Raw genomic sequence first — 19,387 nt, 5'->3', positions numbered from 1 at the left:
ACTTGGACTCTGACTGCAGGCCGTCGGCTGAGCCAGAGCTGTTGCCTCCCATCTGGGTCTTGGTAGACAAGGCTACAGGCATCGCCTCAAACACAGAGACCAGGCTGACTTATGGCAACTGCAAGCCAAAACTGAGGTGTGTTTTATATATTAAAATAACCTGTAAAATATTTTCAAACAAATAAATATTTCTTTACACTTTTTCATGGTAACAACTTGTCATCATGGTTTTAACATTTGATGTTGTAGACACATTTTGTCGAGCAGTTGTTCCTCTGGCACAAAGGAGGTGATTCATTTCAATGAAGAACGAGGTGGTTAGCTAAAAGTGCCCCTGCGTCTGAGCAGGAAAATACCTAAAAACAGAAAATAAAATGACAGTGCTGTTCATACCAATAGATTACCAGGTGAGCAATTAAATTAAATTAAAGTGCAAAAAGCAAATACCATCTGATATACCATCACATTTTGCAGCTCCTGGTGAAACAACACAATAATTTTCTTGGACTTTTTTGCAATAATATAATGCAGTTTTTGCTCCTCTATTTGCTGTTGCCATATACTGAACTCTGAATTATTTTGCATAGTTGGGGAAAAGTTCCCAAACATTTAAATCACAGAGCTGCAGTTTAATCTACTTTCATAATGAAATGTGGTTTACATGGATACATAATATACTCCACATGTGGACATTAAAAGGACTTATCTGACTGATTTTATTTCTCACCCTCATACAAAAGCTAAAGTAAACACAGTGAGATCTGCCTTTTAACCTTCAAACAGACTAAGTGCCTATTGTAAGTGTCATGTTTGAGGGAAGACATCCGCAGCCTGCCTGGTGAGTCAGCTGCCCCGCTGCCTATTAAAGCTCCTGTAGGCAGGAAACAACCACTGTGTTACGGGTATAGTTCCTTCCTAGAGCATGGCACAGAGGCACACAGGAGATCTGCAGGATGTGTGTGTGTGTGTGTGCGTTTCTTCAGATTTGAAGTCACACACACTTATGTGTAAATTATTGTTTTGGGCTTCAGTGTGTGCTTGTTTATATTAACTGAATTTGTCTTTGTTCAGGTGTTTCTGGGTAATATTATTTTGAAAACTATGTTCACATGCACGGTTTGTACACAGTAGTTTACTTCCATGCTTTTTTTCCTGCAAAATATTCGCTGTTGATGTTTCTTAAAGGGAAAGTGCTTCAATATTAACCACACTTAGAAACTCAGCTTTAGTAAATGCATCATGAGATCTGGTAAAAAATCGGGGTGGGGGGCTCGCTCTGTTCTTTACAAAGATGGGATGACATGATCCCAAAGGAAGACACTGTTTTAACAATTCAGGCTGCTCTCACAAACTGTTTGGTTGTGTTTTTATACATATTCCACATATTTTGAAAGGATGCGATCACGTGACCAGTGTGTTAATGGGAGTAAACAAGGAAGCAGTCCTTAGCAGTAAGAGGGCAGATTTGGTTGGTTGATGGGTCATGAAAAAACAGACTTTCCCCCTGGATATTCCCCTAAAGACTTTTGAGTGAACTCTGAGTCATTTTAAGTTTGTCCTCACCATGTTTCTTCTCCCACAGTGACTCTCCTTGCCTAAACCTAACCTCCATAACTGTACATTAATGACATGACTGTAACGTCATTCAGGGCGTGCTAATTCATATAATACCATAGAAACTGTTGTGCGTGCTTTTTTGTAGGATATCATGTGACCTGTTCTTTGAGAAAACGTTGTTTTTCACTGGCTAGTGCCATTGGAAACACAAGGAAGGTTTGATACAAATGAAAATAATTACTCTTTGGAGAACATGGTCACGTTATTCTTAACAACAGACATGAGATGACATGAATCCCAGTGAAGATATTGTATCAACACTTACCAATATCATTTACATAGAAGTAACACAATTTACCTCCTCGTTGCTAGAGTATCTTAATATTTTTGGCCAGTTTTTCCAACAAATTGTTAATGCTAATGAAAAATTATTGCACAAGTGTTTGTGAGACTTTGTCAAAGAGTGTGTGTATAACTCATGTTATGGGGATAATGTGTAAATCTGTTTATTCAGTCACATTGTTGGGACTCGCCTTCGTTTTGGCGTAAAAAGTCTTCATTACGTAAATCATGAAATTTTAGGGTAAAGATTTGGCTAGTGTTAGGGATAGGCAAGTAGTGGTTAGGGTTAGGCTAACTCTCCAGTGAATCAATGTAAGTTTATGTAATGCCCTCTGAAGTGATGGAAACACAACTGTGTGTGTGTGTGTGTGTGTGTGAGAGACGGGATGGAGGATTTCCTGTGAATCAAAGAAAATGACGTCACCTAACCTCATCTGTCATTTCAGTAACGAGGACTGATGTAATCCCCTGCACTGTTTGTTTAAATGGCAAATGTCGCTATCAAACTTTTGTAAAATGCACACGCTGTACTGTACCTATTCCCACATTTATGTGTGTTTGTGTGTTTGCAAGAGAGAGAAAGACAGAGAGATTGTAGGCTGGTATGTGTGAAAATGGGCAAGAAATCACACAATATTGAGGGAAGCATCAACAAAAAGAGAAGAAAATGCATTATAGGTGTAGTGCTAAAATTTGTTTCCTCCCAAAGTTATGTTTCCCTCAGTGTGTCTTCACTTCAGTTCCACGCCAGAGAAGAAAATAACTAAATTATCTCAATTTTTGTGGATTTCTGCTCCCTGTTGCTGCATTTCCACACACTTCACAGGAATACAGAGAATGAAAGGAGACTCCTGAAAGTAACCGCACAGCTGCCCTATAAAAATCTGAGCCGCTGCTTGTTGGTGATCTTATTATTTTAAACCACAAGCAGCGACTGATTCTGCAACTTATCTTGGTATTGTCACTTATTAAGCTTATACCCTGCGTTATAATTTTTCATGTACAGTGGTTAAATAATAACAAAGAACAGGTCCAGGAGACATGATTTGGAACAACGAAATCATTATTTGTGGCTGCATGAAAGAGTACGAAAGTGTCAGAAGGAGAAAGGAGTTAAGCGCAAGTGAAAAAAAAAGATATTTGAGAAAGAAAAATGAAAATGATGCATTTATGGAGATTGGAAAAAGAGAGAAGAAATAAGAAACAGTTTGACAAAGCACCAAAGAGTAGATACAATGAAGGATTGTGAATCAGATGATAGAAATTAGTTTGAGACATGTTTAGGGAGAAGAGGATCTACAAAAAGAGGGGGAAAGTGTGTGTGTGTGTGTTCAACCCGTTAAACAGCCTTTTTATGTGACCGGCAACGCTGCGTGACAGTTTGTTTGTGGAGTTGTAAACACGCTGTGGTGGTGGTGGTGATGACGGCAGAGGCAGGCTGGTGGTTTGGAGGGGACGCTAGACCGCCAAGTGACCGCCTGCCTGGAGGCACGTTACCTCGAACGCCCTCCGCTGGATTACTGACTTATTGTTGTGTGTCATGTTCCATCATTCATCTGCATGTCTCATTCCTCTCCGAGCTGTTTTTCTTCCTTCACCCATAAACACCCTCCACATCCCCGTTTCCTCAGCTTGCTGGCTGACAGACCTGGTTGGTTCACTGGAAAGGTTTCCTATGAGTCAGTTTTTGGGACATTGTTAAAGTTCTTTATGATGTTTTTGACGTTTATGCAGTTTTGTTCAACGTGTTTTTCAATTTCGAATGAGTATTAAGAAGATGAAAAAGTCCTTCTTTGCTGTAGGGAAGGTTAAAGATCAAGAGCTTTCAAGGTAATATTTGCATGTTTTTTTTTATAACAGAGCAAGTCATTTCTTAACGTGACAAATAGAACACCGTCTTTCCCAAACATGTTAAGACCCTTTTACAGGATCTTCAATTTTTAGCTGGTATGATTAAAATATAGATTTAATTAATCTTTAAGCCATACTTGGAGCTAATTTCATAACCAGCTCATGGCAGCTTTTAACACACGTTCTCATCATATATCGATGCTTTGTCACACCCCTAAGCCTCCGAAAGCAATGCACAGGGCACATTTAAACGCAGCTGTGTGATGCACAGTTTAAACACATTGTAAAATGTGGTTAATGTTGTGAAACTGTCAGAGTTAGGTCACAAAATTGTTTGTTATATGACATAATGTGAATGAACATGTAAACACGAACATGTAAATTATAATGTAACACTAAAACATAAGTGACTTTTGGTTTTTATAAGGGACAAGACCTATAGTCTTCTGAGTGAAAGTCATGAAAGTGTGGTTTTGTTGAACACATCTGCCCCTCCTGCCTTCCACCCTATGTGGAATACTTTTTTTTTTTACATTATTTTTACACTCAGCAGTTGCTCTCAGCATGAAGTTTTGCCACAGATGGGTTAATATTGGAGTCATCTGAAAGCCAGGTGTGTCTCATAAAGACACTAAACGCTGCCTTTGGCGTCGATATAAAAAAAGCATCAGTATTTTATGATCTGGTAATGGGAACGGGATAAAATCTGAAAGCAACAGGTGTCCTTTCAGCTGGCAAAATCGACGGTCGCTGGCTAAATACAAGAAGCTGCTTTTGTCTACTTCTGTTTAAAATGAAGAACCTATCATCCCAGAAATGTCTGAGAATTTTGAGTGATCTGCCGTTGTATTTTATTATCATGGCAAACACTCAGTGGTAGTACAGAGACTAAGGGAAATGAGATTTAGTAAACAGTCAGGTCAGGATGGAAATGACCTGACGATGTTATTGTGATAAAAAATGTTAAAAATTAGTCGATTGTGGTACATTTCCATTTACGGAATATTCATGAATTTCGTGTGCAGCAGCAACCAAAGAGCTGCTGAGAAACCAACAGTTAAAGAGCCTCTGCAAAAACAAATCAGGCTGTATATACACCAACCTTAAAAAAAGGCAAAAGATCTCATTTGAAAAATGGTATATTTATATCAAAAGACATGATACCATTTCAAAAGGTTAAAAAGCCTGGCTTCTTACGGTCATCTGTCAGTCAAATGGATTTTCAAGTTGTGTCCAATGATGCAATAAACATGCATGTTTAACAAAATGTAAAGTGATTCCAGTATGTTTTAGTGTCATTTCAAGAGGTTTAAGCATATTTTTATAATTATTGGGACAATATTGTGAATTCTTTTGGCAAGGAGGATCATGACTGGAAATTTCCATATCGTCCCAGGCCTGGTCAAATCAAATGTGATGAGCTGTGCGATGCTGATTTCAGAAACAGAGTGTGACTTTGTGATTAATCTTTCTTAAAAAGAAAAAAAAAATTATATATATATATATATATATATATAATTTGTAAATTGGGGTGTCATTTATATGGTTCTAAACTTTCTGTGTGTTTTTGTGGAAATGAAAGTCAAAAAAACACAAAAACTTGATAGTATTTTACATGAAACATTTAAAAAATATATGAAAATGAAAACACAGCCAAAAAAATGATCCATTTATGAAGAAAATCTGATGACAATACCACTTACCTCTATGCCACTTGCCTAATAAATATTGTACCAATGAAAGGATTTTAAAAATTAAAAACCGGACGCTGCACAAAATACGATTTCACATTTAACACTACGAACAATATGAAATTAGTTGCAATTTAAGCTTGAATAATGTCTGCATTAATGTTATTCTGTGAGCCAAAGAACAGCTTTCACTTTCAGGATGGCTGCAGGTTACAGGGGAATTTTTCATTTAAGGAGATCCATTTTTTTTCTGCAGGCCTACGTTTCCTCTCCAGTTTTAGTCACAGAGAGAGGCAACAGCTCTCAGGTAACACTGATCCTGGAGCTCCATCTCCACGCCTCTGCACTTGACCTGAATATGTCCTCGGAGATCAACAGTCAATTAAGTGCCCCTTCATTTTTTTGTGTGTTGTTTTATCCTGAGAGTAGAGAGGAGCTCAGTTTAGCCCTCTGCACCGTTACTCCGCTAATTGGAACCAGGATCTGTAAAAATGGGAACTTAAGTAAAACATGCCATAAAATTCTGAAGGCTAACCATAAACTAACCAATTTCTTTCATTCTTTTAAAGGGAACTCTAACTGAAACCTCCACGTAAACTTTTACGAGGATCCCTGGGGTCACCCGTAAACCCGTTAATAGAGATGAGATATGAGCGGGGCGCTTGGGCCTCCCATTTCGTTTGCATTTCTCTCTCTCTTTTTTTTTCTTCCTCCCGTTCCATTGCATTCTTGGAAGAGGTCAAATGCTGTTCGGAGGCAAACGCTGCCAAGACTCGGCTGTCGTTTTTATCAAAGAGCAAAATGAAAACTCGATCCACGTGGACAGATTTGAGCGGATAAGTGTCGACACGTTCGAGCTGTCGTCTTGCTCTGCTCGCGCTCTTTGCGCACCGTTCACTTTGACGGGGCGACTTTGGTGCGGAGGTGTGAAAAGGTGAAGCTCACACTGTTTTAGTGGCCGTCGTGCAGCGAGGTTTTACTTTCATGTTCAGCTTGAGACAATTCATTAGCTCCACTTACCGTTTGATTGACGAACTAACAGTTTTACTGACTCAGATATGCTTTTTTTTTGTTTTTTGGGGATTATATATAAAACATGCTAATTCTGAACAGAACTGAAACAGAAACTAAAACAGAAACTAAAACAGAACTGAAATACAGATTAACAGCACATAACATGCTAAAGTATCGCACTGTGGCTCAAAATGGTGGTTTGAATCTTAACCGGCACTAAAATAAAGTCAACCACATCCAGCAAAATGATAAGTATCTTGACAGTGTTAGTGGGCTTAAAAGCTCTCTAGACAATAACACAAAAATAAAAAGAAACAAAAATCTGTTTGAGTGTGTCCTGGCAGGCCTGTAATCCCGCTAAAAATACTCCTAGGAGAGCTAATCAGTCTATGTGGTAGCTTTTGTTGAGTAAAGTCCATTCAAATGTGCTTTGTGGTTTGCAGTATTATTATCAAACACTGCAACTGTAATTACCTTGACATTTTATTTCCTGATTAGTGCTTTAGTAAAGATAATAAACTCATTAACTTGTGGTCTTGTGGACTGAATCTTTTTCCAAATAAAACATATAAGAGAGAAAAAAAAGAAGGAAACTAAAACGAGTGCTGTGAGTGTAGTGTTGGGAATCATTATCTACTTAAATGCTCCAGCCTTGGTCTCTTTGTTGCTTTATTCAAAGCACGAGCTGTGTTTCATATCCCGTTGAGACTAATGAGAACAGTCTTGGGACCCGTTGCGGTTTTTTTGACAAATTGAGCCTGTAGTTGTTTTTCCTTTTACTCCCCCATATATTGCAATCTAAATCTTACTGTAACAGAGACGATGTGGATCTTTAGTTGTGTGCTTTCCGGGGCCGAATTATAATACTGAGCGTTGTAACCGCATATCCTGGGAGTGAAGTAAGTGGCCACTGACTCATAGCAGATCTATTAGCACAGGAATGATGGCGGTGCTGAAAAATCTGACAAAACAATTGGTTAATTTTACAAATGATAATGATTTTTTTAAAAGTCAGACGTCCCCTCCGGGCAACCAAAATACAGGCCTCGGCAAAAACGTCATGTCACGAGAGTTCACGAGTCTCTGATGTCTTTGGTCGACAAGACAGCCGGCCACATTTTTTAGTGCGACGAGAACGTCTCAAGTTACGCTGTAGCCCGAGCCAAGCAACGGCCCTGAGACCACCCTTCAATTAATCTTCCCCTTGTAGCGGCTTATAATTTGCCATTACAAAAGCCATTAAACCTGGGGGCCTGATTCAGAGCTCCTGGGACTGCTTTGGGAGGAGGGGACGGGGATCGGACAGGCCTCCAGTTGGCCCCTTGGACCCCGGACGAGCCCCCTTCCACAAAACAGACAGGTACTTAAAAACAGGGTGAAAAGATCACCTTAAAGAAAACAAGGATGATTAATGGGGAAAAATGAGGGCCCTATAGGTCGCTTTCATCTGGGTCTGATTCAGGTCTTCAGTGAGCCATTAACCTAAAGGACAACTGTCCGCCGCCAATGTGAGAAATGAAGTCCCCATGTGCCGGTTAAGACAAATGTTTGAGCTGCTGCAGAAAATTTGGAGTGGGTGGGACGCGGGGAGTAAATGTGGATACTATGTTTGGTCCAAAATCCACTGATCTCACAAGTGATTTACAAAACAGATGCAAACAGTATTTACACAGTATGAGTAAATATCTTGCTTTTATCAACTACAAGACGGTCTCAGAAATTTCATATACAGTAAATCCTTAATTTTCATGACATCATAGCAGAAGTCAATGTCAAACACTTAAAATACTGGAGCAGAAAAACAGGTCACATGGGGTACAATAGGTCAAATTTAGTCAGAGTCAAGGCCAAGTCCAAAAAGGAGTACACGGAGTGTGCGGCTTCTTCAAACGGTGCACATGTCTCTGCCTCATCCAGTTTTTACACACTGCCAGGTAAGAAAAATAAGCTACAACAGGGAGCCAAGCACCAAGAAACAGGAACTGAGTGGTGGAGTGGTTATGCATCTTTTTGGTTTTGTGTACCACTTCATGTGAAAGTAAAAATTTTTTTGTGTTTTTGGTTTTTTTTTCTTTTTTAAAACTGACACGTTTCTTTTAGGCGTATTTTATATTCGCAATTTCAATTTGCGCAATATGAGGGTTATTGGAAACCTGCCTTGTGTCTCTTTGTGCCCCTTTGCATCTGGTGGTCTTTGTGTGTCTCTTCCTGGTCCGTATGTGTTACTTTGAGTGACATGTTGCAGATGAAGGTCGAGGTGTGAATAATCACACACTGTACCTGACACAATGTGAAACACAGAGGCACAATAAATCTCATCCATATTGCCAGATATTTCTTACACGTTTCTCAAAAATATGAAACTTTGTTAATGACAAAACTACAACACAAACACATAAATAAAAAAATTTAAAGTGATTTTGAGTTTATGATTTTAAAGGATCATTTTTTTAAGAGTACAACAAGCCTTTCAGAGTAAGCAAAGACAGAAGGCATTTTCAAGCAGGAGATGAGTTGTGTCACTACATTTCAGCACTAACAGCAGGACTCTTTGCCTTCTTCAAAGCTGCTTGCTCTCAGTTTTGGCAGTTTTTATTCTTCATACGAGAACTAAGACCTGCATAAAACCCTTTAGGATTTGACCTGGCAGCAGAGTATCATCCTGTCAGACCTACAAAACATCAGGTTACTACTTCCAAGCATGGTCATGTGTCCTGACATCACTGTGAAGTTTGGTAAGCATGTGGCTCTCGTGTTCTCAAGTGCTACGAATCTGCCAAAACAGCTGGACAAAATTATTAACGCAGATTTCAAACTGTGTGAATGTAGAAAAAGGATTTAGCAAATGTGGTTTGCACTTACAAGTGTGTGACTGCATTGTCTCCAGGCTTTACTCGACAATACTTGTGTTAACTCATTAATTTTGTGATCAATAAACTTCCATGCATGGCCTCTGGTTTGTATCGTCTGCAACATTATTACAGTGCCTGTAAAAACCGTGATATTTTTGCCAGTCCAGCATCAGGATTTGCAGAAAGTGGTGTGATGGACATCTCTTCCTATGCACTTCTGATTTAGGCGTTAGCAATTACGTTGTCACGCAGCCTCCAAAGGTGGGTATAAATAATACGGCGCTGGATGGGAAGGCCGGAGCACCGGTACGGTTCGTGGCAAGTACAAAGCCCACACCTGGCCCCGGAGTGAAATCAAATCTATCCTGAACTCTGTCTCTCCTCTCACTTTGTTTCGGCAGTTTTCCGTGAGCGCGGTTCTGGGTCAGGAGTCAGGAGGAGTGATTTGAGTTCAGGTCACACACACAGACAGTTTCACACAATAATGTGTTTCAAAGCTGTTGCATCACTGGTAAAAGGAAACCACACTGAAATGGCTTTTTTTAAACTCAGCTTTAGATCCATGTTTTTAGCTTGCTAAGCCACCATTTTTCATTCAGTGCATCTTGTGAATCATTTACAGTTACAAAGGCTGGACATTAGCTGATAATGCGCAGTAATCACTGGCCATTAAACCACTTTATATGGATTAACACCCACTGAATCCTCTGCAAGTCATTGTGTTTTTTTAAGGGGATCAATAAACCAATTCCTCTTGGTTATGTTTTCCTTGTCTACAGCAATCAGTTCAGTGCTGATTAAATCACAGCAAATTATCTCCCTGGGATTTATCTTGCCTAAATTGAGTTTCTTTCACCCTCCTGGCCACGGGAGAGTGGGCAAGGCCTGCTGGGAGAGAGAAATAATCATTCATTAACCTCTGACCTGGAGGGAGTGTCAATTGAGTCACCCGACTGTGTTTTTTTCCCCTCTGCACCCCCCTGAGCCCCGAGCCAAGGCAAACTGACAATTTACACGCCACAGCCCAAACTTTATTAACCTGCATGCAGTCACTTGATCAGATGGGAAAGTGAGTCGCAAAGATCATCTCAGATCTGAATTACATGTGTTCAAGTGGGAAATTGTTTGTACCGTCTTTGACTGTTAGGGGGAACTCAATTTTAAGGACAAATTTCAGCAGTGTATATTAGTGCCTTTTCATATGCAGTAAAATTTATGTTGTGACAGCGCTGCGGTTAATGATTGGTTAGGTTTCGACACAAACACCATTTAGTTAGGGTTAGGAAAACATCATGCTATGGCTTTACATGCCTGGTTTGCTGCCACAAACAGATGGAAATGTCCTGAAGTGTTGTCAAAAAATACTGGTTTTGTCATTACAGACGTGGTTGTATATGTCTGGATGCATCATTAAAAAATATAGTTTTCTCAGCACAAACGTGGCTGTAAATGTCCCAATGTGACGTTAACGGATACATGTGTTTTTGTATCAAACATTGCTGCAAATGTCCCATCATGTCATTTAAAAAAAACAAAAACAAAAAAAACCCACAAACATGGCTGTAAATGTCATGACATCTTGTGAAAAATACATGCTTTTGTCATCACAAACATGGCTTTAAATGTCCCAACATGTTGTTAAAAAATACTGGTTTTGTTGCCACAAACATACATAGAAATGTCCAGATGTCTCGTTACTAATACAAGGTTTTGTCACCGCCAAGATGGCTGGAAATTTCCCGACATCACATTAAAAATACATGCTTTTGTCGCCACAAACCTGGCTGAAAATGTCCCAACGTGTCGTTAAATATCACCCAGTTTTGCGCACCACAAACACGGCTGGAAATGTCCAGACGTCTCGTTAAAAAAATACTTGTTTTTTGTCACCACTAATACAGTTGGAAATGTCCAAATATGTTGTTAAAAAAAAACCTGGTTTTGTAGCTACAAACAAGACTGTAAATGTCCTGACGCATTGTTAAACATAGCCTACCACTTTTGTTTTTCGTTGGTGTTAAATAGTGGCCTGCTGCTTTGCCCGCGTCTCACCTGGGTGTCATCCACCATCCCTTCTTCCACCTCCTGATGAGAATTTCAGCTGACATGTAATCTAGATTTCACTTTAGAAATGTTGATATGATGTGTATGAAGTACACAAATGTAACATACCTATGGTTTGCAAAAATATAAAATGTCAATATTTTATCCTGGGCAACTGCGGTGAAGTGAAAACAGACCAAAGGCAAACCGCGGGTGAGTGGACGGATTGCGTGTGAAAACACAACAAGCTTAATTTATGGAGTGTGACGAGCTCAAAGGGACAGACATGTACATCATCCCATCTGTCATTATGGTTCTCGGCTATCTGTCTTTCTTTCTTTTTGAACATCACATAGCTGCTGACCCACTGTGGAGCGTACAGCCTTAGTAGGGTTTGATGTCTTCATATGGTCACAGTAAGTGTGATAAATTACAGAAGACCTTTGTTTTCTGTTCACCACATGGATGTCGTCATGTAGGCATGCATCATTTTTTTAAACGTGTTTCCTGCTGCAAAACACAAATCACTCCCAGTCAATTTTATCACAGTAACATGAAATGATTAGCTAATGTTGTGCAGCATCAAATAGCTTAACACACTGAAACTCAGCACCTTCTGTTTTTACTCTATAGAAAACAAAGAAAAGCAGACCACCAAAAAACTGCAGAAATACAGACATTCAATAAAACTGCCAGCATTAATGCCAGTTTATATGCACTAAACTACGTAGAACACTACATATTTCAGTGTAAGTGCTCCAATCATCATGTATGAAAGAGAAAAACAGAAAAGCAGAATGGAGTTCGGTCAGACTTTGAAAGCGCTGCCTTATGTATCGATTCTGTTGTCGATGGAAGTCTTGTGATATGAGTCATAATGCTATTTCTGTCCCTGCACGGTAGCAATAAACACAACCAAGCTGCCCTGAGATCTTTCCCTCTGACATTATTAGGAGCTACAACTGTGTGAGACTCAACATGGTGTAAAAACAAACCAAATGTCAGCGCCATTGCCCAAGCGCCTCTGCTATAGCCAACAGCAAATGTAATGAAAGCTTGGAAGGGTCTGTTAGTACGCTGCTGACCTTTTATACATTTATTGTTCTCCTGACATTTCTCCAAGATGGAGGAGGTGAAAAACAGAATGAGGTGCTAAAGCAGAAATCAGGATTTTCAACTTCCACCCCCTCCTCCCCGTTAGAGAATGACTTTCATCGATCCAAACTCTTGGACTTTACTGAGGGTCGATGCTCTGTGATTGCCAACACTAACTAACTTGCTGCTGCTCTCTCTGTAGACATGACACAGTTTTTATTAGCTTTTGTGTCAGTGGAAAGTGAGAGGGCATGCATTTTCAAAGCTTCTGTTCACTGGCCTGTTTTTCTTTTCTTTTGAAACAAAAAAAGTGAGCATTAAATTGGCCGGTGTTTTTCTAGGTCTTTCACTGTCTGACTGTGGCAACACTGTTGTGAAAGTTCAGCAGAAAAACATGCTAAAAAAACATTATTCAAACCAAGTGAAGGACTAGAGTGAGACTTCCTACTGGCAGCAACTTCCAAGTTAAAAATCAGTGAGTAAAACCAAAGGACCAAGCTGTGAAAACCCGAGACAAAGACGGAAGAGAGTAGAGTAGCACCAGTTCCTACAAAAAGTTAAGCACTTTAATTTGCATTTAACCCACGTAATTGTGAGCCAGGACGCAGTGATAAGGCAAGTGAAGGAGGAAGTCAGGTCACGTAGTTTAAAGAGCCAAAAGATCACGTAGAGTGGCGGTCGGGTCAAACCAACACAGGACTATTACCCACAAGTCTGGGGTTTAAGTCTTGTGTGAGTCATCCGTGAGTTTTTTAACTTAGGTAATGTCACTTTGTCACATCATCATGTTATTTGAAACCATATTTATTTTCCCCTGAATATTACCTAAACTAACTGGTAGGGGCTGTGATTCGATCATACAAAACATGTGCATAACTTTTTGTAGGATGTTATACAAACTGCTGTATGAGGATATAGCACACCTGCACTCCTGCTAGTTTGTTAATCCAGCTGACCGAATTAAAAATCAGCTTTACATTTTTAACATCAGTGGTGTTCTGTTTTCCGTTTATAGTGCGAGGAGTGGAAAGCAATCAGATTTGAACGGCAGGTTAACAGTCCATATTAAAAGGCAGAATTTATTTGCCGACTTGACTTGAACAGTATTGAGTTTTGTTGAAAAGTAAAGTGATATGCCCTTAAGTGTTGTTTGCTTTTGTTTTTAAAAAATATAAATGCAAAAAAGAAATATGTACATAATTATGTCCTCTCAGAGATTACTCAAAATGTACTCTTAGACGTAGAGTATCACAGTGTGCTGTCACTCATTTTATACCATGTAGACGGTCCTGTTCAGTAGGTCTTTATGTATTGGAAGGTTTAAATTCACTGTGTTGTTGTTTAAACATTTATGGTTGAGGTTTATGTCAGAAAACATTTCATGCCTGTCTACCGTCGCTGGGCAGTCGGCCTCTGAGAGGAAGTGATCCAGTGAGAGCGGGGAAACAGCTGCTTAATAATTCAGGACGTTGAGATTAAAAAGTGAATTTGCCGGGCGCGTTATTAAAAGCTGGTGTAATTACTTCAGAACTCCATGTCACTGCTTCAATAAGAGGCGCCTAATTTGGTTACTGCCACCTCACGTGTAATTGGTGAAGATGAACAATGCCACGCACAAAAAAAGAGGTCCGACTGCACAAAGTCCCCACACTTCACACCAGATTCAATGAGGGGAAAGCTTGGGAAATGATAACTGGGATCTAGCATGTTATTTGACACAGTGTTAGAGACAATGGTCTGTCTGTGGGTGTATATAGACATTGCAGTGTGTTTGTGTGTGTGTTCATTTATCTTGATATGCCTCATGTTGACATCTTTCTTAAGGAATTCTGGTGATCTCATTCAGTTGAAGTCTTTTATTTTCATTACAACTAAGCTTTAATTAATAATCGCAAAACAATATATCTTATGTTTGAGAAATTATGGAGAAAATGCACTCTGGAAAAATCACAAAATAAACAAAATGTGGTTGTTAAAGGAATCTAATATGGAGCAGCTTTGATTTGGAGGATACTGAAGGTTAACTTATTTCTTAAAGTCATGGTTAAGGTAATTTTGATAAAGTAATTAACTATGGAAATTGTTTTTGTATTTCGGTATATATAAAGTGCCAGAGTGCATAAAACAGCATCAGAATAGAACTTCTTGATCAAAAAAGTGCCAGTGGAGGCATCTCCCGTTAGAGCTCTTAACCAAGCTCTAAGCATCTTAGAAATGTGCTAAAACCTTAGAAATGTCCTAAAATCCTAGAAACATGCTGAATGAAACATGCTAGAAATGTCTGTTAACCTTAAAAACACCCTAAAATCCCAGAAATGTCCAAAAATCCTGGTATTGTCCTAAATCCCAAAAAACATCCCAGACTCCAAGAAATATCTTAAAATCCGAGAATATCCTCAAAACATCCTATATCCCTACAAAATGTCCTAAAATCCGGGACATATCCAAAAACTCTAAACTCTGAAATCCTAGAATCATCCTTAAATCCTAGAAACATCCTAAAATCCGAGAAACGTCCTACAATCCTAGAGTCATGACTGGGGCTGCTGCGACTGGCCCCTGGCCTCCTGTCATTTTTCAAAACTGGCCCCCAGCAACGCACATTGAGAATTCCTGTTATATAGTATTTGGAAATGAGTTCATTGGAACTGCATCGCTCAGGCCGGCTGTTTTCCTGTAGCTTGACCGCATCAAATCAACAGTGTACGTGCATGCATGCATCCATACTGGGACTGGACTCCTTCCCTCCACAGGCACTCCATCACAAAACAGAGGGAGTTGCTACCAGATGGTTAAACAAACACATCGCCCAACTGCCCATAACTCAAATCCACTTAGCACCCTCTTGTCAACATGTCTCTCACTCGTTCACTACCTCTCCCGTCCTTTGGTGTGCGTGGAGGAGAGGCGAGAGGAAGGAAGGGAGAAAAAAAATAATGCAGGAATAATGAGAATCAGCAAGAAATTCCTGGGGGGTGTGTTTAATTTTAATCACCAAGACTATCCATCCTCGGTAGCTCTCATCTCTCCCTCCCCTCCGTCCCTCCCCCAGGTGTACTGAAATGAAGGGGAATAGCGAGCACCTGGAGTGACAGCGCGTGTAAAAGGTCACAGAGACAAAGTCCAAATGTGATGTTTGACTCAGGGCTTTTTGAGAGCTCTCGGGGAGGCGCCCAGGACGTAGGCCAGGGGTTAAGAGTTTGTAGGTCGCCGGGTCACACAATTTTCCCTTTTCCCTTGGCCTCATCCCTGTGCTTAAAACCTCAGCGGTGTACTTGAGAGGGTAATTTATTATCTTGCGTGCTGTCCAGCTTGGACAAGAAGTTGGGTGCAGAGAATTAAGCTTCCCACTTTTGAGGACATAATGTCTTTTCTCTCTCTTTTTTTCTGCTGGATGTTAGATGTAAGAACATAACAGTTTTTTTAGGAGCCCAGATTTCTCTGCAGCATGACTTACAGTTGTTTTCCTTTATCAAACATGAGATTGTAACTTCATGTTATTATTAAAGTTTATCTTGCAAAACTTTATCTTTTCTTGATTATTTTTCTTTGGACAATTCGTTGTTGTTTTGTGTAACTTTTTTGAGGCTGTCTGCCAAAATGCACAGCTTTTCCTTTAACTCTTTGGAACCTGGACAACATCACATCTTGTGCTGCAGTCGGATGTCTTTCACTAGCAAACTGGTGCGGTTTCTTGACAACCTGACAAGAAATGGCCTGCAAATTTCAAGAAATAAGTACATTTACAAATATATTTCGTTTTAGAGCTAAAATGAAACTATGTATCATAATTATATATAATAATGTGTCTATCTATCTATATATATCTTAATTATTTATAAATTATGGAGTTAATTCACTGTTTTGTTTTTTTTCAGCCATTTCCTTAATTTGGTTTTGTTTGTTTGTTTCCCTCTCTCTTTTTTTGTGCTAATTTCTTGCTAATTTATGAGTCTTGTTAAGTTGCTGTCATTGCTCTCTATATTTTAGTTTTTAAGCATTTTTTCTTGCTTTTCTTTTTACTAATTTTTTGCAAATTTCTATCTAAGTATTTTCTTGTGAAGCGCTTATTGCTTTCCTCCCATGTTTTTGAAAGAAATCAAGTGCATTTGCCCAAGTTTTAAAGGGTAATAGTGTATTGTCAGAACATCCTTAGGGATAAACTAATTTTGTATTCACTTCTGTTTGTTTCCAAGCCCATCTTGGTTGTAAGACAAAGCCTCACAGTTTGTTTTTCTTCGGGATTTATCTCATAAATGCCGTTCCAACAAGTGGTGCGACTAAGTGTGAGATTAAGACATCCTGTTTGGTGTCTTCTTCCCCATGCTGATAGCGCAGACTTGCAGCGTCTCACCGCAGGTGAAAAGGTGAAAAGATAAGCATTATCTTGGACACATAATTGTCAAAGGCATGGATAATTGACATGCATGCCACCGATGTCCAAAAGTAGGCCCCGCCGATGACAGCCAAACTGCATTTGGCCCCTGGAATGTGCAGAGGCCGTTTCTCAGACATCTGAACATCAAACGGCGCTCAACTCTGTCAATCTAATAGCTCTGGATATGGGATTTATTGGCTCTCACAGGCCAAAAGAGAGACGAGGGGCGAAAGCAAAACCAGATTTTCTCTCCCATATCAGTTTCTCCTCTGTCAGTCATGCTCTTATAAGAGAGCTCTGGAGAAGAGGTGTTTTATATTGTGACTTTAGATTAACTAGATTAAAAAGAGTTCATTTACATGTTCCTGTACTCCTCAACAGAGAGTCCAAAGGGAGTGCAAAATATAATAATATACAAAACATAAAACACAACAATGCACACAACATATAACCTGGTGCACCATAGCCCATGCAATTGTTTTTATCAAATAATTCGGGTCGAAAGGTTGATGCTAAACAACAACCCGCTTCACAATTCTGCACATTTCAGCCTGTACTGCAACTGTAGTAAGTCTTCACTGGCAACCAAGCAGCTGATAAGCTAATAATACTGTTGGCTGTTTTTCCTGTTACATTAACATATTCCAACTTCTCCTCATACAACTGTTTGTTTGCTATCCTGTGAATTAGCCCCCTACAAATGACATTACAATGTTATGATTCATAATTAATAGGCAAGTTAACTAATTGTGGTTAGGTTGGGGGGGTTGGGTTAGGTTCTACAGGGTAAAGTTGGAAGTATTTAGTGTGACCTTTTTTTCCATTTAGCATGTCTTGAACTCTCTTAGGCAGACAATATGAGAATTGTAATACTAATATTCTGGTGTATTTACACCAGGTTGCATTCAAGACATGTCCAAAGCCCAATTTTGACTGTTTGAACTACCTTTTGTCAAGGTAGCACGATTCGAGCAATTCTTTTTTGGCGTTTTAATGCATTGTACATGCTTTCTGTATTCTTTCTTAATTAAAAGAAATATCCTCATTATAACTGTACAAAAACCAGACTTTGCACGGTACTATTCCTTAATATGTAAATGTTCACACAGTTTCAAACACCCGTCTCCTGGGGTAAGTCCCGGTCTGTTGTTATATGACCCTTTCACCATCCCAACCTTTCTCTGGACTGGATGGCTCTAAAATGCTTCCTTCATTACTCCTGGTTCAGGTTCAGGTTCAGGTTCCTTTATTTGTACCGGCAGGTAAATTTGGTTTGCATTATAGGGTGAAAGGCATCCATCTGACACCGTCTTTAGACACCACAGACAACATACAAGATAAAACGAAAAAAGATAAAACAATTAAAGTGCCCCAGGGCTAAATCAAAATGTTAAATATGTCATAAATACCAATAAAAACACTATAAAACGATACTATAAAAACCAAACCATCAAATGGTAACCCATTGGCCACGTGATCGCAGCTTCACAAAACAGCGAACAGTAGGCTAACGGGTAAAAGTCCCTTCGACCTGCCCTATAGAGACAAGCTCCTTCTATTACATCGTTAGTGGCAGCGTATATAACCGTTGCAGTCCGGCGGTGCATCCAGGTGCCATCCAGCCGTGTTATAAACTGACGGCGCCCAGCAGCGTGTTATACCTCTGTGAAAGGTGCCTTTGTGCATCAGTGTCAGACACCGAAATCCCTTACCAAGTGGTGGTATTTGACAAATGTGGGCTGGTTGTGCACGGATTGATGGCTCATGATCAGCCTGCTGTGATACAAAATGGCAAATGTTTAAACATTTCTCCACAATGCTGCAAAGTGAGGTGTAATTTCAAAATTTCAAAATCAAATTTGTCCCTTTGACTTTCAAAAACATGTTTTTTTTTTTTTTTTTTTTGCAACGCTGAATATGCCACTGTTTGGCCATACATCAGAGTTTGGCGGAGAATGTGAATATGGCTACTAATAGATTTAACATATTTATTCATTCTATTCTGGGAGAATTTAGCTTGATAGCAAACTTAATCATTTTCCTGACTTTGTGTTGGTTACAGTGTTTCAAAATGTATGTGGAAATGCAGGAAATGGGGTTCAAATTGCTAAATGAATAAATAAATTAAATAAATTCTGTTGGAGGCGCCCCAGACCTCCCGTTTTATTGTGCACCCCCCCTGCAAATACTGCACTTGCTATTTTTACTCCTCCTCAATAAATCAAAACGCTCCTAACTTAACTGTAATGTTAAGCATTAGATGAGAAGTGTGTGTTGACGATGGGTAACATTTGCAAACTATTTCGAGGAGGGATTTATTGATCATCTTGGTGGGTCTTCCAGGATCATGTTGCACACAGCCTGAATCAGCTGCACTCTCGCGTCATTAAACTTTATTCAGACTCGTGACACAAACACGAGCTGTGGGGCAAGCGGGACGGCGAGGTTTACTGCTGATGAAAACGAATGACAGGCGGCCAAATATGGGGAAGAAAAGTGGAGAGCGGGGCCAAAAGCTGAGGACACAAGTTGGTCTCTTCGTCCTCAAGCCTTGATAAAGACAA

The 19,387-nt window shown here is 39.6% G+C and overlaps 1 protein-coding gene across 2 annotated transcripts in view; it reads right to left on the bottom strand.

Annotated features, from left to right (window-relative positions):
- Window positions 1–284: 284 nt before the first annotated feature.
- The window catches only part of pcgf1 (polycomb group ring finger 1), a 61,908-nt gene continuing 42,805 nt past the window's right edge, over window positions 285–19,387 (bottom strand). For both annotated transcript variants that reach the window (XM_088080787.1, XM_088080788.1), the window contains exon 8: window positions 285–356. In XM_088080787.1, coding sequence (XP_087936913.1) covers window positions 300–356 — 57 coding nt within the window. In that variant the 3' untranslated portion in view covers window positions 285–299. The remainder of the gene's footprint in view (window positions 357–19,387) is intronic.

The sequence above is a fragment of the Plectropomus leopardus genome, chromosome 8 (assembly GCF_026936395.1).
Source record: "Plectropomus leopardus strain MGB_pleo_1.0 chromosome 8, ASM2693639v1, whole genome shotgun sequence".
Taxonomy (NCBI): domain Eukaryota; kingdom Metazoa; phylum Chordata; class Actinopteri; order Perciformes; family Serranidae; genus Plectropomus; species Plectropomus leopardus.
The sequence above is the reverse complement of the archived record's forward strand: the minus strand, read 5'-3'. Positions and strand labels throughout refer to the sequence as shown.